Consider the following 24,466-nt stretch of genomic DNA (forward strand, 5'->3'; position numbering starts at 1 on the left):
AGCGAAAACGAATAGAGGGCTTAGTTCTCAGAACAAACCGTCGCTTTTGAGCGACCAATCTCAGGACTTTTGAGAGGAGGGAACAGTGTTGCCAAACTGACAAAGGGAGACAAATAACTAGTACAGCGTTGCCAACTGAGTGTAAATAAATAAAACCGTCTATTGTGTACGGTCCGTACAAAGGGTAATTTAACACGTGTGGCATTCTTTTCAAGCAATGATAACGTAAATCAAATTTTCTTTTTCTAAACCTATAACAAAAATTGTGTGTCCAAATTTTCCAAGTTTTTTTGGTCCAAATCGGACCTAGTAATTCCGCCATGGCAAAGTTTGAAATTCGTTGAAAACCGAAGACGGTCGTGATAGAATCCGTGAATTATTGTTTGTGATAGTGAATATTCTGGGTTTCCTTAAAGGAATTAGAGAAAAGTACCACTTCTTAAAAGGCTAAAAGGATCTTAAAAGATTAATTCCGCCATGGCAAAGTTTGAAATTCGTTGAAAACCGAATACGGTCGTGATAGAATCCGTGAATTCTTGTTTGTGATAGTGAATATTCTGGGTTTCCTTAAAGGAATTAGAGAAAAGTACCACTTCTTAAAAGGATCTTAAAAGATCAAAAGGATCTTGAAAAATCGAAAGGATCATATTGGCTTCTTACATTACCCCGAAAGTGTCACCCATCAACATATTGGCTTCTCACATTACCCCGAAAGTGTCACCCATCAACCCACAAAATGAACCTGCGTCCTTCACTCCACTCCCCATTGGCTCTCTGTCTCTGTCTCGCCCTCCTCCCTTTCACCTGCGGCAAGGTGCGGCTCAGGATCAAAGGCGGCAAAGGCGTCGTCAAGGCGACCAAATTTCCCACCACGACCTGCCTCGTGCGGCCCAAACCGACGCGAACAACGACGCCAGAGTGCGCGTCACCCATCAACCCACAAAATGAACCTGCGTCCTTCACTCCACTCCCCATTGGCTCTCAGTCTCTGTCTCGCCCTCCTCCCTTTCACCTGCGGCAAGGTGCGGCTCAGGATCAAAGGCGCCAAAGGCGTCGTCAAGGCGACCAAATTTCCCACCACGACCTGCCTCGTGCGGCCCAAACCGACGCGAACAACGACGCCAGAGTGCGCGTCGATCTCTTTGTTCAGATATCAACATTTGGTGGCGGCTAATTGGACGACGACTACTACGGAATGGTCGGAGGTGTCGCGGCTCAAGAAACGAATTGAAGGTAAGTCACTTGGTAAACAGGAGGTCGTGGGTTCGATCCAAGCCGAGGCATGGAATTTTACCTTCTTTTATTTGAGAATTTGACCTCATAATAATGGAGCTCTAAGGGTTAGGTGGTGGAGAACGTCTTCGGCGTTAATCTCGCCTAGTGGTTACCTTCCACTCAAGAGTCTATTTTATCATTATTAAGTGTGACACTTTGGACAACCTTTTAGTTAATAGTAGTAAAGCTACTGAAGAACTATCACCGTTGTTCCAGGGATAACAATAACAAAGAAGAGTGGGGAGGTTAGTGGGTTGAACGGACAGGAATGGTGTCACAGAAGGGCGACACATTCGTTGTTCCAGGGATAACAATAACAAAGAAGATTGGGGAGGTTAGTGGGTTGAACGGACAGGAATGGTGTCACAGAAGGGCGACACATCATACCCTGAGCCGTGACTCCAGAATATCCTCCAACAATGGAGATATTTCCCCTCATAAAAAAGAGTCAGGCATAGACAAAATCTGGTCTTTCGTTGAGGCTTCGGTCGTGAACCGTGAGAAAGAAATTCACGATATTGTGAAAATTGTTCGTGAAGAATTCCCTACAACTTTGAGCACATTTCGTTGTATTAGGACGTAACTCAGATAGACCTGACAGAGGGACCTTTTCAGCCGCACCTGTCAGGTCTACCTGATAGTGAGGCTGACCTAGGGTTCTTCTTCAGTACTTTAGCTAATAAGCCATTAAAAAATTGATAGAAAGAACTGTGACAACGGAGGTCTTATCGTCCCGAAATCGAAGGGAGAAAAGGACAGGATACCAGAAAGCCAGCAGTTCCGAGAACGAACATTATCCGTTCAGGATAAAATCCACCGCGGGCGGTAATCGAACCCGCAGCCTAGTGCTTACCAGAGAGGCGCGCTACCAACCAAGCTAATTAGGCTGGCTTTTGTGTTTTAAAAAGAAAAAAAAATGATTGTGGTTCACCTGACGAAAACAATTTTTGTTACGATGTCAAATCTTGATAAGCCCTCCTCTGAAAAAGACCCCAGGCCGCGGGCGGTAATCGAACCCGCAGCCTAATGCTTACCAGAGAGGCGCGCTACCAACCAAGCTAATTAGGCTGGCTTTTGTGTTTTAAAAAGAAAAAAAAAATGATTGTGGTTCACCTGACGAAAACAATTTTTGTTACGATGTCAAATCTTGATAAGCCCTCCTCTGAAAAAGACCCCAGACTCCCTAGAGTCAGCGAAAACGAATAGAGGGCTTAGTTCTCAGAACAAACCGTCGCTTTTGAGCGACCAATCTCAGGACTTTTGAGAGGAGGGAACAGTGTTGCCAAACTGACAAAGGGAGACAAATAACTAGTACAGCGTTGCCAACTGAGTGTAAATAAATAAAACCGTCTATTGTGTACGGTCCGTACAAAGGGTAATTTAACACGTGTGGCATTCTTTTCAAGCAATGATAACGTAAATCAAATTTTCTTTTTCTAAACCTATAACAAAAATTGTGTGTCCAAAATTTCCAAGTTTTTGTGGTCCAAATTGGACCTAGTAATTCCGCCATGGCAAAGTTTGAAATTCGTTGAAAACCGAATACGGTCGTGATAGAATCCGTGAATTCTTGTTTGTGATAGTGAATATTCTGGGTTTCCTTAAAGGAATTAGAGAAAAGTACCACTTCTTAAAAGGCTAAAAGGATCTTAAAAGATCAAAAGGATCTTGAAAAATCGAAAGGATCATATTGGCTTCTTACATTACCCCGAAAGTGTCACCCATCAACCCACAAAATGAACCTGCGTCCTTCACTCCACTCCCCATTGGCTCTCTGTCTCTGTCTCGCCCTCCTCCCTTTCACCTGCGGCAAGGTGCGGCTCAGGATCAAAGGCGCTAAAGGCGTCGTCAAGGCGACCAAATTTCCCACCACGACCTGCCTCGTGCGGCCCAAACCGACGCGAACAACGACGCCAGAGTGCGCGTCGATCTCTTTGTTCAGATATCAACATTTGGTGGCGGCTAATTGGACGACGACTACTACGGAATGGTCGGAGGTGTCGCGGCTCAAGAAACGAATTGAAGGTAAGTCACTTGGTAAACAGGAGGTCGTGGGTTCGATCCAAGCCGAGGCATGGAATTTTACCTTCTTTTATTTGAGAATTTGACCTCATAATAATGGAGCTCTAAGGGTTAGGTGGTGGAGAACGTCTTCGGCGTTAATCTCGCCTAGTGGTTACCTTCCACTCAAGAGTCTATTTTATCATTATTAAGTGTGACACTTTGGACAACCTTTTAGTTAATAGTAGTAAAGCTACTGAAGAACTATCACCGTTGTTCCAGGGATAACAATAACAAAGAAGAGTGGGGAGGTTAGTGGGTTGAACGGACAGGAATGGTGTCACAGAAGGGCGACACATCATACCCTGAGCCGTGACTCCAGAATATCCTCCAACAATGGAGATTTTTCCCTCATAAAAAAGAGTCAGGCATAGACAAAATCTGGTCTTTCGTTGAGGCTTCGGTCGTGAATCGTGAGAAAGAAATTCACGATATTGTGAAAATTGTTCGTGAAGAATTCCCTACAACTTTGAGCACATTTCGTTGTATTAGGACGTAACCTAAACCCGTCTCACCGTTTCCAGACAAACACCCTCGCGACTCAATCATCATCGACACCCTGAGGACCAAATTCCACCTCATGACCGACAAGCAGCGGTTCAAGATCGAATTCGGGCGGTTCAAGCGGTACATTATCAAGACGGGCGCCAACGGGACCCGGTTCCTCAAACAATTCCTGGAGATATCCGAGAGGAACTTGCAATTCGAACAGAGGGTGTTCCAGATCGACCAGATCCTGAAGAAGTGGGGCATTCCCCGGTACAAGGATATTCATCATAGGTATTTATTGGATGAACTTATTTTAAACGACTAGGGTTCCAGGAATCTAATTCAACGCTGTTTGCTAAAGTAGTGTGGATAATAATGATTTAGCCAATTTGATCGCCAACGTCTACTAATGGACATGGCACACAAAGAAGAAGAGGAGGAGGAAGAAGAAGGAGAAGAAAAAAAGACGGGTTGCTAAGGATTTCCCGAAACTGACTCGAGTTTCGTCTCTCTTGTAGGTTTTTCAAGATGACTGAACTTGATTTGCTGTTATTGTTGTTGTTGTTGTTGTTGTTGTTGTTGTTGTTGTTGTTGTTGTTGTTGTTGTTATTGTAGCCGAATGCTAATGGCATAATCAAGAAAGATTTCTTCTGCCACACTCCGGGGTAATGGTCTCTAGCCATATTTAATTGGCTCGTCCTGAACCGCAGTCAACCATCGCATCGTGAGGAGTAGTACTCATTCTTTAAAAACAAATTCTTCAAAAGATTGTAGCCGAATGCTGATGGCAAAATCAAGAAAGATTTTTTCTGCCATACTCCGGGGTAATGGTCTCTCCATATTTAATTGGCTCGTCCTGAACCGCAGTCAACCATCGCATCGTGAGGAGTAGTACTCATTCTTTAAAAACAAATTCTTCAAAAGTGCTTTTTCTTTAAATGTATCTAGGTTGGTTAGGGTTAGCTGTTCTCCTCCCTGTTCATAGTCCCATAGCCAGACAAGCCTTGTCTAATATGAATCTAACAATTCATCATAGGTTCACGTACATCACGCCTGTCAACACGCCTCCTCTCAACTACACGCCTACCGAGTATTACTCCAAATGGATGTGGTTCAAGACGAGTGTATTAGATGTGAGATACTCCCGGTTCCTGCATAAGTTCAACAACCCGGTGAACTTGGACGATCTGAACATACAGACCACGGGTGAGTTGGATTTTGATTGTTCTTGTTTGCTCCTGCTTTTTTAAGTAGACGTTAAACAGCAAAAGCTTACCTGTGCAGTGTGCAGTCACTGGTATGGCCTAAAGCTGTACCCTTACCAAGGCACGGTACAATACCGTGTCCCCTCGTAAAAAATATGGAGGTGCCTGGGCTCCCCCGGCCCCTCGGGTGTATCCGCCCTTGTTAATACGAGAAGGCGAGTATAGTGTCATTGAATGGAGGATAAACTCCTGCCCATAAAAAACTTGAGCAGTTATACCTCCTCGTACAGTGAAATTAACCCCCCCCCCAAAAAAAATATAAAATATAAATAAAGAAAAAATAAGTTATGGGTTGAAAATTCATAATTTAACCTAAACTGTCCTCGTTCCGTTTGGCCTATCACTGTTGTCCGTTCACATTTTCACCTCCCATCCCTTTCTTTTCCGCAGGCGCCTGGTTTGCCGCCGTCGAAAACATGCCCGGCTATCGGCACCACGCGCGCAAGTTCAACCTCGGCCTCAAACATCAGCGCAAGATTAACCGCACCAAACTCTACTTCATGAAACTCGCCGAGATGCAGCGCCTCAATCTGACCGGAGACTGGCGCAGCTTCAACGGAACGCTGATACCCACGTCGACGATTTACATGCGGTACGAGCAACCGGATGTGATGGGCGCGATCAATCGCTACTTCAACGATTGCAGCATCGGTGGCCCCGACGACCCTTGGAAGAGGTGGCTGTAAAGTGGACTTCAATGATTGGACTATTGTTGGACTATTATTTATGGATTTGAAATTCGGACGATGGGGTTTGGACTAATGTTTTTATTTGGGTTGTATGCAAAAAGTGTCAACTATTGGATTGCATGCAAAGTCAAAAACGCTTGCCTCGGTGGTGTAGTGGTCAAGACGCTCGCCTGGTAAACAGGAGAGTGGTACCTACTAGGTACCTACTTGGAAAAATATTTGAACAAAGAAAATTACTGCCGGAGTCAATAGTGAGTTATTTTATTTTAATTATTATCACAAATACTTCATTTTCAGACGTAGCTTTCATGCTTAAAGTGTAAATAAACAATCTTCTTCTTCTTCCTCCCCTTTTCCCGTGTACATACGGGGTCGGCGTTTTTCGTCAGCCTCTCAATAAGCCCTAACTAGGGAGATTGCTTTGGGCTGACATTTAGTTTTGGCTACAAAAATTCCACAATGCTCTTCGCACTCAACCTTTGCCATTTCTTTGCCAACGGGAATTTCAGGCTGGTCTGGCATCCTCCTTGTTTAAAGACCCCCAGCCCCCAGCCAGAATAAACAATTACATACTAAAATACTTTTTTTGGGTATTTGGACTGCTAGCACCTGGTAAGTTTTTTTTCGTCTGGTAAGTCCCTTTTCGCCTGGTAAGTCCCTTCTTGCCCATCAGTAAGTCCCTTTTCACCAGCAGTTTAGAATTTTTGTGATCTTGAATCTAGTCTCGTGACCTTGAAGTCTATTTGACCTTGACCTCAGAATTCTCGCCGCCATGTTTCACTACCAGTGACGGTCTCCCGGCGTCTCAATTCAGTGAGTATTTCCTCAAAGCTCGGGATCATCAGACTGTTCCGCAGGAAATGCTCATACAGGTGATCCACGTAACGCGTCAGGTCCTTCGTCTCGTACGTCTGGAAACAGGTGTTTCAGTAAACAGGTGTTTCATAAACAGGTGTTGGGGAGGAAGAAACATGTGTTAGGACGGAAGAAACAGGTATTTTAGTAAAATTATCAGGTGTTAGTGGCGAGTCAGGGATCATCAGACTGTTCCGCTGGTAGTGTTCATACAGGTGATCCACATAACGCGTTAGGTCTTTCGTCTCGTACTTCTGGAAACGAAACATGTATTTTAATAACATAAATAGGCGTTAGGACAGAAGAAACACGTGTTTTAATAACATAAACAGGCGTTAGGACAGAAGAAACACGTGTTTTTATAACATAAACAGGTGATAGGACAGAAGAAAGACGTGTTTTTATAACATATACAGGTGTTAGGACAGAAGAAACAGGTGTTAGGACGGAAGAAATAGGTGTGTTATGTGACCGCTGTTTACGGACGTTTTATTATTATTATTTTTTTTATCCTACTTGACAAAACCCGCAAACAAAAGTAATCCATGTTTGGCCATCTATGCAAGCGTGCTCCTCCGCTGTAGGTGTGGTGAGATACTGTGAGACACATCCTCACCTGCGCCCTCCACGGTCATATCCGAGCCTCTATTACGATGTCGAGAGCGTCGACTCTCTCTTATCGTGCTTGAAAAAACTGAACCTCTATACCAAAATGTAATGGCAGTGCGGAATCGATACGGACGAAATGTTTTTCAGTGTTAAACCGCCTAAAGGGGGAAAACATTGAGTTATCCACGTTTGACCTCAACACTTTTAGTGACAAGTGGACAATTCGACACTCACCTTACAAGACACACACTTGAAGATCTTGTTGAGGCACTGCTCAATCTCAACGCTGACGTACGGATGCGTTGACGGACGGTTTGACGGGACCCGCGTCCAGTCTACCGCGTCACGCCACGTTTGGAACGAGCGTATCTCTTCGCTTGCCTCCGTGTTGAGCGCGGGCGGCCAGGACCGAATATCGAACGTGAAATCTTCTTGTGATCTGGCGCGGGGGAGAAAGGAAATATAAATTAGTGGGTTGGAACGAAATGAATGGGTAAAACTAAAAGGCAGAGCGGATTTCGAAAATCGACTTTTTTTTTTTTTTTTTTTTTTTTTTTTTTTTTTTTTTACATGCATAAAGGATTAATAAAGTACACGTCCTATTTTAGACTTCAAATGTCAGCTCCCATGGCTTAGTGGTCACTGCGCTCGCCTTGCACGCGGGAGACCCGGGTTCGATTCCCGGCGGGGTCAAGAAATTTGTATCATGCAAATGTTCCGTGACTGGTTTTTGCGGGGCCCACTCAGCCTCGTGAGGAAAATGAGTAGCTATGGCATATAAATGCGCATAGCGACCGGTGCCAGCATGGTAGGTAAACATTGGATTTTAGGATTATTGAGATATTGGGAAAATCCTACAATGCTGCAGTGAGCACCAAAGTTGTGACATAATAACACAAAGAAACTGGATTTACATTTTGGTACAAAAATTGTTGCTAACTTCAGTTCAGTGTTGTATTGAAAAGGACCTCCTTAGTGGAAGGCTAGTTAATACCCACTCGGGCATGGATGTTATAAAGATCTGTCCAAACATAGTCAACCCCGTCGATCGATCTTCGATGGACGTCGACTGAAACCGTACACTGCCTTGACAACATAGAATCACCTCTTCACCTCGTCGATCGACAGGGTCGACTATGTGTGGACACAGCTTTATACTTGGAGACTTTCTATTACCCTGCTTACCTGGGAAGAGACTTTCCATTACCCTGCTTACCGGTGTTTCAAAAACAGGTGTTAGGACGGAAGAAACAGGTATTTTAGTAAAATTATCAGGTGTTAGTGGCGAGTCAGGGATCATCAGACTGTTCCGCTGGTAGTGTTCATACAGGTGATCCACATAACGCGTTAGGTCTTTCGTCTCGTACTTCTGGAAACGAAACATGTATTTTAATAACATAATTAGGCGTTAGGACAAAAGAAACACGTGTTTTAATAACATAAACAGGTGTTAGGACAGAAGAAACAGGTGTTAGGACGGAAGAAATAGGTGTGTTATGTGACCGCTGTTTACGGACGTTTTATTATTATTATTTTTTTTATCCTACTTGACAAAACCCGCAAACAAAAGTAATCCATGTTTGGCCATCTATGCAAGCGTGCTCCTCCGCTGTAGGTGAGGTGAGATACTGTGAGACACATTCTCACCTGCGCCCTCCACGGTCATATCCGATCCTCTATTACGATGTCGAGAGCGTCGACTCTCTCTTATCGTGCTTGAAAAAACTGAACCTCTATACCAAAATGTAATAGCAGTGCGGAATCGGTACGGACGAAATGTTTTTCAGTGTTAAACCGTCTAAAAAGGGAAAACATTGAGTTATCCACATTTGGCCTCAACACTTTTAGTGACACGTGGACAGGTCGACACTCACCTTACAAGACACACACTTGAAGATCTTGTTGAGGCACTGCTCAATCTCAACGCTGAGGTACGGATGCGTTGACGGACGGTTTGACGGGACCCGCGTCCAGTCTACCGCGTCACGCCACGTTTGAAACGAGCGTATCTCTTCGCTTGCCTCCGTGTTGAGCGCGGGCGGCCAGGACCGAATATCGAACGTGAAATCTTCTTGTGATCTGGCGCTTTTTCTAATTGCTCCTTGAAGTTACCTGGAAGACAAGGAACAGAATTTTAATCGTGTGTGTAATGGACATGACTAAAATCTGTGTTTAAGCTAGGTTTAAGGTAATCTCTTGGATTGAGCAATCTGATTGGCTAAAAAGTTTGAAATCAACCAATCGGATGGCTTTATGCAAGAGTCAATAGTACCCATACCCATAGTGTTCTAAGGAATAAAATAATTTGTATGAACGCCTGGTATTTCTTTTATGTATGCAATATGCAACACAAAATAAATAAATAATTATTTTCATAGGGAGATAGGGACTCTCTATCCTAAAAGCAACTTTTTGCCCCTTTCCAATGAAAATTCTACATGTTAAGCTGTGTCCACACATAGTGTACGCTGTCGATCGACGTCGACTGAAACCGTACACTGCTTTGACAACATAGATTCACCTCTTTGATCGATGGCGTCAACTATGTAAGAACACAGCTTTAGAAAGCATAATAAAACAATTCATCATAGGTTCACGTACATCACGCCTGTCAACACGCCTCCTCTCAACTACACGCCTACCGAGTATTACTCCAAATGGATGTGGTTCAAGACGAGTGTATTAGATGTGAGATACTCCCGGTTCCTGCATAAGTTCAACAACCCGGTGAACTTGGACGATTTGAACATACAGACCACGGGTGAGTTGGATTTTGATTGTTCTTGTTTGCTCCTGCTTTTTTAAGTAGACGTTAAACAGCAAAAGCTTACCTGTGCAGTGTGCAGTCACTGGTATGGCCTAAAGCTGTACCCTTACCAAGGCACGGTACAATACCGTGTCCCCTCGTAAAAAATATGGAGGTGCCTGGGCTCCCCTCGGCCCCTCTGGTGTATCCGCCCTTGTTATTACGAGAAGGCGAGTATAGTGTCATTGAAGGGAGGATAAACTCCTGCCCATAAAAAACTTGAGCAGTTATACCTCCTCGTACAGTGAAATTAACCCTCCCCCCCCAAAAAATATATATATATATAAAAAAATAAGTTATGGGTTGAAAATTCATAATTTAACCTAAACTGTCCTCCTTACTAGGCTCTTCCTGAACCGCAGTCGACCATCGTGAGGACTTGTGCTTGTTCTTTAAAATAAACAGGGTGTGTTCACACATGGTCGATCGACGGGTGAATACGAGGCAGTGTGGACGGTTCAGTGGACATGACCGTTCGACTATGTGTGGACACACCTTTTGGGGGTATTTTTTGAAGCCATCGGACCCAAAAAATCTGGATTCGATGGATTCAAGTATGATTCGGTGGATTTGAAAAAGCCAGCACGCAATTGTCCAGATGGTCACCCATCCGGATACTAGCCACGGTTGACGTTGCTTCAGTGATCCATTGGGAACTGGTGCATTTAGGTCGTGATTTTGTACCGGGTTAGATAACTATGTATATAATTTTCCCCAACAATCTTTGATTTTGGAAAGGTGTATTTTCCTTTTAGAAACGGAAACCATTTCCCCTCCTCAAAATGACGAATTTCCTATAGTATAGTTTAGTACTGCCAGCGCCAAAAGATTGAAAACGAGCTTCAGAAGAGGGGAAATCGTCTCCGTGTCCGAAAGGAAAACGCAACTTAAGTCGTATTCGATTTTGTGACTTTCTTATAGTGAAGCATGTTTCGCCATCTCCTGACGGCATCCTCAGAACAACTAAGTATGAAAAAATACAATTGAAAATAAACAAAGGCACTATTGTTTCATTGAATTATAACCAATTAGCCCCATCCGTGGCACAAGCACTTGCTTTTATGGATGGGCATACCATTTACTGAATACTTTTTTTATACTGTGAAATGTTTATCGTATAACAAATAAATGGAAACTTTTATATAAAAAAAAAGAGTCTAAATAAAATAAATACTTACGCTGAATGTTGGCATGCGTTTTAATCTTCGCAATCTTAATCACTTTATCTTCGAACACCAGACCATTGAATTATGACCAATTAGCCCCATCCGTGGCACAAGCACTTGCTTTTATGGATGGGCATACCATTTACTGAATACTTTTGAAATGTTTATCGTATAACAAATAAATGGAAACATTTATATATAAAAAAAGAGTCTAAATAAAATAAATACTTACGCTGAATGTTGGCATGCGTTTTAATCTTCGCAATCTTAATCACTTTATCTTCGAACGCCAAATGGTCTTTACTCCAATTGACCAAGTTATCCCACGTGTTCTGAATCAGCTCCTCATGAATACTCTTATTAGGCTCGTTCCGAAACACATTCTTATTCCTCTCTATCTCCTCCTTTCTCTTCCTCAGCAGGTAGTATTCTTTCTGTAGAATCATCGGCACCGTGATCTTTTGCTCTTCGCGAATTTCCTGAGAGGTTCTCCGAGCAAGAGACCCGACAATTTCGCGTTTGAACAGCCTCTTGGCGACTTCTTTGACTCTTTCGAAGAACGTTTCGTTGGAGGATTTGACGTCTTTGGTGACTTGGGCTGGCGTTGTTTCAGGAGCGACTTCAGTCACGGCAGCTGTGATGTTCCCTGCATCGGCGGACAAGACGGTTTCGTTTCCGGCATCGATGGAATTGATTGTTCCGTTTGCAGACAGTTTGGCGGCAACAGTTTCAGTGGTATTTACGTTTGAATCCGCTACGGTTGGAAGTTGTCCGTTGCTGGCCTCTGGGAGGTCACTGGCCTTTGGGGTTTCATTGTTGTTAGGGGTTTCAGTAGTAGTTGTATCTACCTCACTGCATTTTTCTCATTTATTATTTTGTCAGATGTAGAATGAAAATTTCTCAATGAAGGCATTGTGGAGCCATTTTCCGTCAGTTTTAGTTCATCCACGAGTATTTCTATGTTTTCGCCCGTGTTTTTCCGGGAAAACCGTGTAGGATGTCATTTTCCTTGACGTTTGACTAACGCTCCGTGTTTTTCCGTTTTTACAGTTATTCATACAGTTATGACTGTAAAAGAAACACAGAAGGAAGACCGTTAATACGACCACGATTCGTTGGTGTTGAAGGCATTGAGAAATTTTCATTCTGTCCTAAAATCAATTCTATTAATCCATCATCTTTTCTTCTTCTAGTACCAACTCCAACTTACTGGACGTTGGTAATCAAAGTAGCTCACCTTTTATTATTCCATGCAATTCAATTTACAGTGGTTTTAAAAATATACGTAAAAAGAGTACAGTGATAAACGTCAATACAATAATAACAATACCTGTTTACTTAATAAATTTAACGTTAAAAGTAGTAATGACAATAGTTATTGGAGAACTGTGGAAGTAAAAAGAGAAATGACTAAAAACTATAAAAAGTGACCTCCATTGTTTTTTGTTGACATGAGCTTCCTGTGGATGAAGATCTCATCTCTTTGTGTTGTGTGGAAATCGCGAAATCCGCGAACATAATCGCGAAATCCGCGAACATAATCGCGAAATCCGCGAACATAATCGCGATAACACTGGTCACTGCTCATTTGTGACAATTCCTTTTTGTAGCAATTTTTCATTGACGTGACTTCTGAGCAAGTACCCTAATGTTCTATCGACACGAATTCAAAACTAAACCCATTCGTACATATTTCTAGACATGGTCTTCACTTGACTGGAGTGGATTATGGAAGAACTTCAGTTGTTCTGAAGATGGCCATAGTAATGGCCGAAATATATCAACTCGTCTGTCCTTTTATCTCTAGTCTTGTTTTTTAACGTCTATCAGATAGGGGACAGTCCATAATCCACTCCAGTCAAGTGAAGACCATGTCTAGAAATATGTACGAATGGGTTTAGTTTTGAATTCGTGTCGATAGAACATTAGGGTACTTGCTCAGAAGTCACGTCAATGAAAAATTGCTACAAAAAGGAATTGTCACAAATGAGCAGTGACCAGTGTTATTATAGGGTTAGTTTAAACACAAAAAGGACGTGATAGTAGTCAAGCTGTCCTGAACGAATTCACCTACAATATTATGGAAAAACTTTGAGCTACATCCTTCTGAATCTCCATGAGCTCACGTGACGTGATAGTAGTGTGGCTGTCCTGAACGAAATTACCTACAATATTTTGGAAAAACTTTGAACTATATTTTTCCGACTCCCCATGAGCTGAAGTGACGTGACGTGACAAGACGTGATAGTAGTGTGTTTCTACCCCTACGGATTGGTACTCACGTTTGCTTCTCATTCCAGACTGGCGTAGCAGGTGGAATTCCGCATCGCTGTCCTGACCGAAATCACCCAAGGTTTTGTCCTTTTGGAACCTGAAACAGAAAACACTTAAGTTAGTTGTTGTTGTTGTTGTTGCTGTTGCTGCTGCTGTTGTTGTTGTTGTTGTGGTTGTTGTTGTTGTTGGTGTTGTTGTTGTTGTTGCTGTTGTTGTTGTAGCGGCTTTAGCTTTCGCCGAATGGTCTTGGCAGAGTAAAGAAAAGATATCTTTTTGTATCCACCATACACCTGGGTGATGGTCTCTAGCCATGTTTAATTGGCTCGTCCTGAATCGCAGTCAACCATCGTGAGGACTTGTGCTTGGTCTTTAAAAGCAGAGAGAACCTTTTGAAGAACTGCTAGCTAGCTAGGCTGGTTAGGGTTAGCTGTTATCCTCCCTGTTTATGGTCCCACAGCCAGACGTCGTGGGACTGCGTCTGAAAGAGGTTTGATAGACGGAACTGACGGAAGAAGGAGGAAGAAGAAGAAGAAGAAGACGAAGAAGACCTGATAGTGTGTGTGCTCATCAGATATCAGGTATACGTGACAGACGGACCTTTTCGGCCGTGCCTGTCAGCTAAACCTGCTTTGTTTGCTCCTGCTTTTTTAAGTAGACGTTAAACAGCAAAAACTTACCTGTGCAGTGTGCAGTCACTTTTTTTTAAAGAGGTTTGACAGGGGGAACTTGAACTGCTATGGTCTTATCGTCCCGAAATCAAAAAGAGAAGGAAGACAGGATAGGAGAAAGCCAGCCGTTCCGAGAACGAACATTATCCCATCAGGATAAAATCCGCCCCGGGCGGGAATCGAACCCGTGGCCTAGCGCTTACAAGGCAGACGCACTACCAACTAAGCTAACTAGGCTGGCGAGTTGGATTTTGATTGTTCTTGTTTGCTCCTGCTTTTTTAAGTAGACGTTAAACAGCAAAAGCTTACCTGTGCAGTGTGCAGTCACTGGTATGGCCTAAAGCTGTACCCTTACCAAGGCACGGTACAATACCGTGTCCCCTCGTAAAAAATATGGAGGTGCCTGGGCTCCCCCGGCCCCTCGGGTGTATCCGCCCTTGTTAATACGAGAAGGCGAGTATAGTGTCATTGAATGGAGGATAAACTCCTGCCCATAAAAAACTTGAGCAGTTATACCTCCTCGTACAGTGAAATTAACCCCCCCCCCAAAAAAAATATAAAATATAAATAAAGAAAAAATAAGTTATGGGTTGAAAATTCATAATTTAACCTAAACTGTCCTCGTTCCGTTTGGCCTATCACTGTTGTCCGTTCACATTTTCACCTCCCATCCCTTTCTTTTCCGCAGGCGCCTGGTTTGCCGCCGTCGAAAACATGCCCGGCTATCGGCACCACGCGCGCAAGTTCAACCTCGGCCTCAAACATCAGCGCAAGATTAACCGCACCAAACTCTACTTCATGAAACTCGCCGAGATGCAGCGCCTCAATCTGACCGGAGACTGGCGCAGCTTCAACGGAACGCTGATACCCACGTCGACGGTTTACATGCGGTACGAGCAACCGGATGTGATGGGCGCGATCAATCGCTACTTCAACGATTGCAGCATCGGTGGCCCCGACGACCCTTGGAAGAGGTGGCTGTAAAGTGGACTTCAATGATTGGACTATTATTTATGGGTTTGAAATTCGGACGATGGGGTTTGGACTATTGTTTTTATTTGGGTTGTATGCAAAAAGTGTTAAATATTGGATTGCATGCACTTTTTTGCAAAAACACCTGCCTCGGTGTAGTGGTCAAGACGCTCGCCTGGTAAACAGGAGAGTGGTACCTACTAGGTACCTACTTGGAAAAACATTTGAACAAAGAAAATTACTGCCGGAGTCAATAGTGAGTTATTTTATTTTAATTATTATCACAAATACTTCATTTTCAGACGTAGCTTTCATGCTTAAAGTGTAAATAAACAATCTTCTTCTTCTTCTTCTTCCTCCCCTTTTCCCGTGTACAAACGAGGTCAGCGTTTTTCGTCAGCCCCTCAATAAGCCCTAACTAGGGTGATTGCTTTGGGCTGACATTTAGTTTTGGCTACAAAAATCCACAATGCTCTTCGCACTCAATGTTTGCTATTTCTTTGCAAACGGGAATTTCAGGCTGGTCTGGCATCCTCCTTGTTTAAAGACCCCCAGCCAGAATAAGCAATTAAATACTTTATTTAGAGTATTTGGACTGCTAGCGCCTGGTAAGTTTTTTTTTTTTTAGTCTGGTAAGTTCCTTCTTGCCTGGTAAGTCCCTTCTTGCCCATCAGTAAGTCCCTTTTCACCAGCAGTTTAGAATTTTTGTGATCTTGAATCTAGTCTCGTGACCTTGAAGTCTATTTGACCTTGACCTCAGAATTCTCGCCGCCATGTTTCACTACCAGTGACGGTCTCCCGGCGTCTCAATTCAGTGAGTATTTCCTCAAAGCTCGGGATCATCAGACTGTTCCGCAGGAAATGCTCATACAGGTGATCCACGTAACGCGTCAGGTCCTTCGTCTCGTACGTCTGGAAACAGGTGTTTCAGTAAACAGGTGTTTCAGAAACAGGTGTTGGGGAGGAAGAAACAGGTGTTAGGACGGAAGAAACAGATATTTTAGTAACATTATCAGGTGTTAGTGGCGACTCAGGGATCATCAGACTGTTCCGCTGGTAGTGTTCATACAGGTGATCCACATAACGCGTTAGGTCTTTCGTCTCGTGTGTTAGGACGGAAGAAACAGGTATTTTAGTAACATTATCAGATGTTATTGGCGACTCAGGGATCATCAGACTGTTCCGCTGGTAGTGTTCATACAGGTGATCCACATAACGCGTTAGGTCTTTCGTCTCGTACTTCTGGAAACGAAACATGTATTTTAATAACATAAATAGGCGTTAGGACAGAAGAAACACGTGTTTTAATAACATAAACAGGCGTTAGGACAGAAGAAACACGTGTTTTTATAACATAAACAGGTGATAGGACAGAAGAAAGACGTGTTTTTATAACATATACAGGTGTTAGGACAGAAGAAACAGGTGTTAGGACGGAAGAAATAGGTGTGTTATGTGACCGCCGTCTACGGACGTTTTATTTTTTATTGGGAAAAAAGAGGGCAAACCCCGCAAACAAAAGTAATCCATGTTTGGCCATCTATGCAAGCGTGCTCCTCCGCTGTAGGTGTGGTGAGATACTGTGAGACACATCCTCACCTGCGCCCTCCACGGTCATATCCGAGCCTCTATTACGATGTCGAGAGCGTCGACTCTCTCTTATCTTACTTGAAAAAACTGAACCTCTATACCAAAATGTAATGGCAGTGCGGAATCGATACGGACGAAATGTTTTTCAGTGTTAAACCGCCTAAAGGGGGAAAACATTGAGTTATCCACGTTTGACCTCAACACTTTTAGTGACAAGTGGACAATTCGACACTCACCTTACAAGACACACACTTGAAGATCTTGTTGAGGCACTGCTCAATCTCAACGCTGACGTACGGATGCGTTGACGGACGGTTTGACGGGACCCGCGTCCAGTCTACCGCGTCACGCCACGTTTGGAACGAGCGTATCTCTTCGCTTGCCTCCGTGTTGAGCGCGGGCGGCCAGGACCGAATATCGAACGTGAAATCTTCTTGTGATCTGGCGCGGGGGAGAAAGGAAATATAAATTAGTGGGTTGGAACGAAATGAATGGGTAAAACTAAAAGGCAGAGCGGATTTCGAAAATCGACTTTTTCAGTATTGTATATTGTTGGAAATAGCGCGAAAAGATCTATTTTCTTTAAAAAAAGTCAGCTCCCATGGCGTAGTGGTCACTGCGCTCGCCTTGCACGCGGGAGACCCGGGTTCGATTCCCGGCGGGGTCAAGAAACACCATACTTACAAAACTCAGGTGTCGATCATTTAAAACTATTGCAGGCACTTGGAAAAAGTATGATTTTAGGTATGAATTTATTTTAATAGCAATTTATTCTGTGGAAAGGACTGAAAAGTACTGGATTATATTTCAGAGCAATTGTTTATTTAATCAAACTGAAGAAAAAACTAATACCATACTTACAAAACTCAGGTGTCGATCATTTAAAACTATTGCAGGCACTTGGAAAAAGTATGATTTTAGATATGAATTTATTTAGCAATTTATTCTGTGGAAAGGACTGAAAAGTACTGGATTATATTTCAGAGCAATTGTTTATTTAATCAAACTGAAGAAAAAACTAAATTACAAATGAAAAGACAATTTAATTTACGAATTCACATGGAAAATGTAACTTTTTATTCAAACTTTGGATACTGCTTGGTTTCTTGCTAATTTGTTTATTATTATTTATCTCAATAATTAAAATTAATTCGTGTTTTAACAAAATACGAAAACAATTTACTCCTAGATTTATTGAAATGGATTCAATCGAAATTCACAGTCTACCATTTTCACTACAGGGTGTTAACCTTTTACACAAAACATCTGCCTAATAATAATCCTACTGTACTTCCTACGGTTTCTAGTTTCTACAGAGATAGAGGAATTGAAGGTCCAAGACCTTAGAATGGGTAAAACTAAAAGGCAGAGCGGATTTTCGACTTTTTGAGTATTGTATATTGTTGGAAAGAGCGCGAAAGGTCTACTTTCTTAAAAATGGTTGCTAACTTCAGTTCAGTGTTGTATTGAAAAGGACCTCCTTAGTGGAAGCCTAGTTGATATACCCACTCGGGCATGGAGGTTATAAACATGTGTTTAAACATAGTCAACCCCGTCGATCGATCTCCGATCAACGTCGACTGAAACCGTACACTGCCTCGACAACATATATTCACCTCTTCACCTCATCGATCAACGGTGTCGACTATGTGTGGACACAGCTTTATACTTGGAGACTTTCTATTACCCTGCTTACCTGGGAAGAGACTTTCCATTACCCTGCTTACCCCAAATGATTGATTCCGTGACTGGCTGTTGCGGCACTCAGCCTCGTGAGGAAAATGACTAGCTATGACATATATACGTAAATGCGCATAGCGACCGGTGCCAGCATGGTAGGTAAACATTGGATTTTAGGATTATTGAGATATTGGGCGCCCTACCAACTATTCCAACTAAGCTAACTAGGCTGGCTGGGTTGGAACGAAATGAATGGGTAAAACGAAAAGGCAGAGCGGATCAAGTTCGAAAATCGACTTTTTGAGTATTCTATATTGTTGGAAAGAGCGCGAAAAGATCTATTTTCTTAAAAATGGTTGCTAACTTCAGTTTAGTGTTGTATTGAAAAGGACCTCCTTAGTGGAAGCCTAGATGATACCGACTAGCGCACTAGGAGTAGTGCATGGAGGTTATAAACATGTGTCCAAACATAGTCAACTCTGTCGATCGATCTCCGATCGACGTCGACTGAAACCGTACACTGCCTTGACAACATAGAATCACTTCTTCACCTCGTCGATCGACAGGGTCGACTATGTGTGGACAGGTGGACACTGCTTTATACTTGGAGACTTTCTATTACCCTGCTTACCTGGGAAGAGACTTTCCATTACCCTGCTTACCTCGGCAGGATCTGTCGTCCGGAGTGAGCACCAAAGTTGTGACATAATAACACAAAGAAACTGCATTTACATTTACAAAAATGGTTGCTAACTTCAGTTTAGTGTTGTATTGAAAAGGACCTCCTTAGTGGAAGGCTAGTTAATACCCACTCGGGCATGGAGGTTATAAACATGTGTCCAAATATAGTCAACCCCGTCGATCGATCTCCGATGGACGTCGACTGAAACGGTACACTGCCTTGACAACATAGAATCACCTCTTTACATCGTCGATCGACTATGTGTGGACACAGCTTTATACTTGGAGACTTTCTATTACCCTGCTCACCTGGGAAGAGACTTTCCATTACCCTGCTTACCTCGGCAGGATCTGTCGTCCGCCCCACTTGTTCAGCCCGTCCTCGTCAGTCGACTGCAGATACCTCGGATTGAGCGAAAAGAACCGACTAATGCTTGCCTTGGAATAATAATAGTCAAGAGTAGACAGGGGGGAGGTGGTGGGGGTGTTGGCGAGTCGTGTAGCCTCTTGTTTGGCCCAGGACACCCAGTTATCTACCTTGTCCACGAAATATTCTGCTGATGGATGAGCTGAATAAATAAATTAAATAATCAATCAATAAACTATGAGAAAATGAATTGCCAGAGACATAAGCAGTTTCTTCCTTCCTTAGTCGACACAGAATAGATCAGTTGCGCTTACATGGGTGATGTTTCAAAGTCATAGAGCAGGAAAAATGAGGACCAACGGACTTTTTCTTTTTCCTCTACGACTTCTAGATACCGAGATAAATCGATCTAAAAAAATACCGGTAAATCGTGAAGTTTGACGTCACGGCATACGCTCCCGTAGCCGATGACGTCATAATTTATGACTCCCGCTTCGTTTGTTTGTGCGCAAGCGTTTCTGCGCATTCTGACGTGAAATCTGACGTCACAACTCTTTGAACTTTTTCATTAGAACGGCAATTAAAAATTGAATTTTCGACCTTTTACAGTTACTTTATTGAGGAAGAGTTGAAAAAAAAAATAGTAATAAAATAAAGTTAAACTTCTAGTTAGATATTTCTTTGGTATCTAGATAAAAGTTTCAGTAATAATGATACTCCTATTTTCCTTGTTTTACCTTTACATGACTTATTTAGAATACTTGGCCGTAAATTATTACATAGTGTAAAATCCTCTTCTTTTAGTGACCTTAAACCCCTTAAAAATCTTGTTTGATTTTTGTAAAACCCTCGTTTTTAGTGACGTTAAAATCCCTTAAAAAATCTTTTTGTTTGATTTTAATAAAGCTTTTGACGCAATGAATCAAAACTAAACGCAAATTATGTTATTAAATTATTGTTTAATCGTCGTGTATTTGGTAAAACATGTGATTTTTGTTGAAACTCATCAAAACATCAGAGGCAAACAGACCGAGCGGGTTCACAAATCCATAGGGCCGCACGATTACAAGAAGTACTACAAGGACCTGTTCCAAAGTATGGATATACATCCGCGCCTGTACGGTAATTTGAACAATACAAAAAATATCGTACGTGGGGATTTTGACGACGATGTGGAACACGATAAACACACGCTCATATTCAACCAAGTATACAATGTGTATCGAAAAGTCATAGATAGGAGAAAAGCAGAACTGAACATGAGCAGAGTGCTGAAAGCGAAAAAGAAAGTCAACTCACTGACCCAAATATTGGAAGAAGCCATGAAGAAGAAATTGAGAACTTTCGAGCACTTGAATCACAAGAAAATTGTGGAGGAAAGGGAGAAACAAGCTCAAGATATTGTTGGCAACAACAGTGTAAATGAACATCAAGATGAACACAAAGGAATAGATACGCTCAAGATTAGAAACATACTTGGTGACATGAAAACATATATTCAAAACAAAGTTGGCTACAAAGCAAGTGAAAACCAGCATTCTAAAGAAATAAATGCTCACGAGCATCAGAATAATAATGGTGAAAATGCTCATGAGATTCGGAATAATGATGGAACCAAAAAGCCAAACAATCTCAAAGCCGATTTGAAGGGAAAGATTAAGAACTTCTTCGGATTCGACAAGAAAAGTACTAAAACTAGGAAGACAACAACCACACGACCTACAACTCTGGACATTGAGAAATTCCTGCTCAATTATACTGGTGATGACTCTCCTGAACCAACTTTTAAAGGTAAGTCTGTACAATCCTATTTAAATATGTTCTTAGATATCATAACTAAAAGCTAATTTAACATTTTATTATTATTATTTCTTAATGAGGTTTGATACTTACTTCCATCAAATAAGTGTTCCGCTAAGATGGGTTGATTGGATCACCGTCTGACGAAGATCCATCTGATATTCTGCTGTCTTAGGCTCCTTCCATGTATGGGATCTCATTGCTGCTAAGGTCTTATCGTTCCGAAATTGAAGCGTCATGTTTCTAACACTTGTGAAAGTAATGCCTAAATGAAAACCCTAAATTATTTCCCAGGTGACGGTTACTGGGACGAAATCAAAAACAGGCGGGTCAATTTAACGCGACGTGAACGCTTGCGAACTACATGGTCGAGTGATGAAGCTATGGATTACTGGAAAGCATGGACACGACTCTTGACCCATAAAAAAAAAAAAAACTTACGGTTGAATTTTCTTTTCCGGACCGTAAACTTGGCCGGATCCCGTCCATCCGGCATATGGCGCACGTTCACAAATTGATCATACTTGTCTTCCGTGCCGCCACCAAAGTTGTCCACGAAATCCGGTAGTGTCGCGCGTGTCGGTTCTGATGTGGGCGTGGTTTCAGAAGACATGGTTTCTCTATGATTGGCCGAGGATTCTCCAATAGGAGGCGTGGTTTCTTCTCTAGGGGGTGTGGCGTCTCTCCGAAGTCGTAGATATGTTGTGCCGTTACCAGAAGTTGTTTCGTTAGCGGCCGCTTTGAGACGGTCTCTCTCCTCCTGTTCTTTTTGCCATTTTTCTAATACTCTAGGGGGTGTGGCGTCTCTCCGAAGTCGTACATATGTTGTGCCGTTACCAGAAGTTGTTTTGTTAGCGGCCGCTTTGAGACGGTCTCTCTCCTCCTGTTCTTTTTGCCACTTTTCTAATTGCTCCTTGAAGTTACCTGGAAGACAAGGAACAGAATTTTAATCGTGTGAGTAATGGACATGACTAAAATCTGTGTTTAAGCTCGGTTTAAGGTTATCTCTTGGATTGAGCAATCTGATTGGCTAAAAAGTTTGAAATCAACCAATCGGATGGCTTTATGCAAGAGTCAATAGTACCCATACCCATAGTGTTCTAAGAAATAAAATAATTTGTATGAACGCCTGGTATTTCATTTATGTATGCAATGTGCAACACAAAATAAATAAATAATTATTTTCATAGGGAGATAGGGACTCTCTATCCTAAAAGCAACTTTTTGCCCCTTTCCAATGAAAATTCTACATGTTAAGCTGTGTCCATACACAGTGTACGCTGTCGATTGATGTCGACTGAAACCGTACACTGCTTTGACAACATAGATTCACCTCTTTGATCGATGGCGTCAACTATGTACGAACACAGCTTTAGAAAGCATACAAAATTATGTAAATGCAGTTTCTTTGTGTTATTATGTCACAACTTTGATGCTCACTGCAGCCTTGTAGGATTTTCCCAATATCTCAATAATCCTAAAATCCAATGTTTACCTACCATGCTGGCACCGGTCGCTATGACGGTCTTTCTTCTCCTGTTCTTTTTGCCATTTTTCTAATTGCTCCTTGAAGTTACCTGGAAGACAAGGAACAGAATTTCAATCGTGTGAGTAATGGACATGACTAAAATCTGTGTTTAAGCTCGGTTTAAGGTTATCTCTTGGACTGAGCAATCTGATTGGCCAAAAAGTTTGAAATCAACCAATCGGATGGCTTTATGCAAGAGTCAATAGTACTCATATTACCCAGTGTTCTAAGAAATAAAATAATTTGTATGAACGCCTGGTATTTCATTTATGTATGCAATGTGCAACACAAAATAAATAATTATTTTCATAGGGAGATAGGGACTCTCTATCCTAAAAGCAACTTTTTGCCCCTTTATAATGAAAATTCTACATGTTAAGCTGTGTCCACACAGAGTGTACGCTGTCGATCGATGTCGACGCAAACCGTACACTGCTTTGACAACATAGATTCACCTCTTTGATCGATGGCGTCAACTATGTAAGAACACAGCTTTAGAAAGCATAATAATAATAATAGTGCTTCTATTTTATACTGCTCGCATAGGACTGAAAAGTCCCTTTACTCCAGCAGTAGACTACTACTATTACTGTGGTCAAATTCTCAAATTATATTGAGGATTGAGGATAAAATTCCATACCTCGGCTGGGATTGAACCCACCCCCTCCTGTTTACCAGGCGAGCGCCTTGACCATTACACCACCGAGGTAGGTAACAAAACAAAAGCATACAAAATTATAGGTACTTAATAAACTAACCTTTCTCTCCTTCCGGTTTCTTTCCTTTCAAATAAACACCCGTTGCAAACTTCCGTTCAATATCATCCATTTCCACGCTCTTGTTTCGATCGAAATTGAAAACCAGATCATGAAACTTCAGCGGTTTCCTCTCCAGGGGGCTTCTTTTGTACCTGAACTCTCTAGAACTAACCTTTAAACAATAAACTAACCTTTCTCTCCTTCCGGTTTCTTTCCTTTCAAATAAACACCCGTAGCAAACTTCCGTTCAATATCATCCATTTCCACACTCTTGTTTCGATCGAAATTGAAAACCAGATCATGAAACTTCAGCGGTTTCCTCTCCAGGGGGCTTCTTTTGTACCTGAACTCTCTAGGCCGTTTTCTTTCTATCAATCCCTTGAGGTTAGCTACATCTTTGTCTAAGGTTTCTAGTTTTTGTTTGGTTTTCATTTGTTTATGCTGCTGGTAAAGCTTCAAGATGTCGTTTTCAGTGTCCCATTTGTCTTCGGTCAAGTACAACAGTTGTTCGTTGATGTCTCTGATTTTCGTTTTCAGATAGTTCACTATTTCGTTGAAGTGTTCTTTCATTTGTTTATGCGCCTGGTAAAGCTTCAAGATGTCGTTTTCAGTATCCCATTTGTCTTCGGTCAAGTACAACAGTTGTTCGTTGATGTCTCTGATTTTCGTTCAATATTTTTCTTCTTCTGCTCCTACTCCTCCTCCTTCTTTTCCTTCTTCTTCTCCTTCTGCTCCTTCTTCGCCTTTTCGGTCGGCGCAGAGTTTCGGACATTCCTTTTCATGTTCACTAAAATCCCCTCCCATTTCCTCCAATTTTTCTTCTTCTGCTCCTACTCCTCCTCCTCCTTTTCCTTCTTCTTCCCCTTCTGCTCCTTCTTCGCCTTTTCGGTCGGCGCAGAGTTTCGGACATTCCTTTTCATGTTCACTAAAATC

At 42.3% G+C, this 24,466-nt stretch overlaps 4 protein-coding genes across 4 annotated transcripts; 2 read left to right on the forward strand and 2 right to left on the reverse strand.

Moving 5' to 3' along the window:
- LOC103512753 lies at positions 1–6,030 on the forward strand. The gene is made up of 7 exons (XM_008477532.3): positions 1–465; positions 615–660; positions 703–870; positions 3,146–3,300; positions 3,861–4,116; positions 4,862–5,031; positions 5,481–6,030. The coding sequence occupies exons 3-7, from the start codon at positions 737–739 to the stop codon at positions 5,774–5,776; spliced, it is 1,011 nt and encodes a 336-aa protein (XP_008475754.2). The 5' UTR covers positions 1–465; positions 615–660; positions 703–736; the 3' UTR covers positions 5,777–6,030.
- Positions 6,031–6,227: 197 nt separating this feature from the next.
- Positions 6,228–9,525, reverse strand: LOC103512760. The gene is made up of 5 exons (XM_026826149.1): positions 9,522–9,525; positions 9,118–9,344; positions 8,530–8,612; positions 7,478–7,682; positions 6,228–6,690 (listed from the first exon to the last, which is right to left on the reverse strand). Exons 1-5 carry the CDS (start codon positions 9,523–9,525, stop codon positions 6,535–6,537), a joined length of 675 nt encoding a protein of 224 aa, XP_026681950.1. The 3' UTR covers positions 6,228–6,534.
- A 304-nt stretch (positions 9,526–9,829) lies between these two features.
- On the forward strand, positions 9,830–15,383 carry LOC103512754. Its single transcript, XM_008477533.3, has 2 exons — positions 9,830–10,004; positions 14,846–15,383. Exons 1-2 carry the CDS (start codon positions 9,905–9,907, stop codon positions 15,139–15,141), a joined length of 396 nt encoding a protein of 131 aa, XP_008475755.1. The 5' UTR covers positions 9,830–9,904; the 3' UTR covers positions 15,142–15,383.
- A 392-nt stretch (positions 15,384–15,775) lies between these two features.
- Positions 15,776–24,103, reverse strand: LOC103512761. The gene is made up of 6 exons (XM_026826150.1): positions 23,725–24,103; positions 22,800–22,824; positions 21,689–22,023; positions 19,421–19,649; positions 16,956–17,160; positions 15,776–16,041 (listed from the first exon to the last, which is right to left on the reverse strand). The coding sequence occupies exons 1-6, from the start codon at positions 24,101–24,103 to the stop codon at positions 15,886–15,888; spliced, it is 1,329 nt and encodes a 442-aa protein (XP_026681951.1). The 3' UTR covers positions 15,776–15,885.
- Positions 24,104–24,466: the final 363 nt, after the last annotated feature.

Source organism: Diaphorina citri, unplaced genomic scaffold, assembly GCF_000475195.1.
Source record: "Diaphorina citri unplaced genomic scaffold, Diaci psyllid genome assembly version 1.1 scaffold881, whole genome shotgun sequence".
NCBI lineage: Eukaryota > Metazoa > Arthropoda > Insecta > Hemiptera > Psyllidae > Diaphorina > Diaphorina citri.

Coding starts and splice junctions, on each gene's coding strand:
- LOC103512761 (XM_026826150.1), bottom strand. CDS start 24,103: ATGAAAGAACACTTCAACGAAATAGTGAACTATCTGAAAACGAAAATC. Junction 22,825..23,724: donor GAAACCGGAAGGAGAGAAAG/GTTAGTTTATTG, acceptor CTTGTCTTCCAG/GTAACTTCAAGGAGCAATTA. Junction 16,042..16,955: donor TCAAGTGTGTGTCTTGTAAG/GTGAGTGTCGAA, acceptor ACCTGTTTCCAG/ACGTACGAGACGAAGGACCT.
- LOC103512760 (XM_026826149.1), bottom strand. Junction 8,613..9,117: donor TCAAGTGTGTGTCTTGTAAG/GTGAGTGTCGAC, acceptor TTTCGTTTCCAG/AAGTACGAGACGAAAGACCT. Junction 7,683..8,529: donor AGTCTGATGATCCCTGACTC/GCCACTAACACC, acceptor CCCCCGCGCCAG/ATCACAAGAAGATTTCACGT.
- LOC103512754 (XM_008477533.3), top strand. CDS start 9,905: ATGTGGTTCAAGACGAGTGTATTAGATGTGAGATACTCCCGGTTCCTG. Junction 10,005..14,845: donor TTTGAACATACAGACCACGG/GTGAGTTGGATT, acceptor TCTTTTCCGCAG/GCGCCTGGTTTGCCGCCGTC.
- LOC103512753 (XM_008477532.3), top strand. CDS start 737: ATGAACCTGCGTCCTTCACTCCACTCCCCATTGGCTCTCTGTCTCTGT. Junction 871..3,145: donor AAGGCGACCAAATTTCCCAC/CACGACCTGCCT, acceptor CAAATTTCCCAC/CACGACCTGCCTCGTGCGGC. Junction 5,032..5,480: donor TCTGAACATACAGACCACGG/GTGAGTTGGATT, acceptor TCTTTTCCGCAG/GCGCCTGGTTTGCCGCCGTC.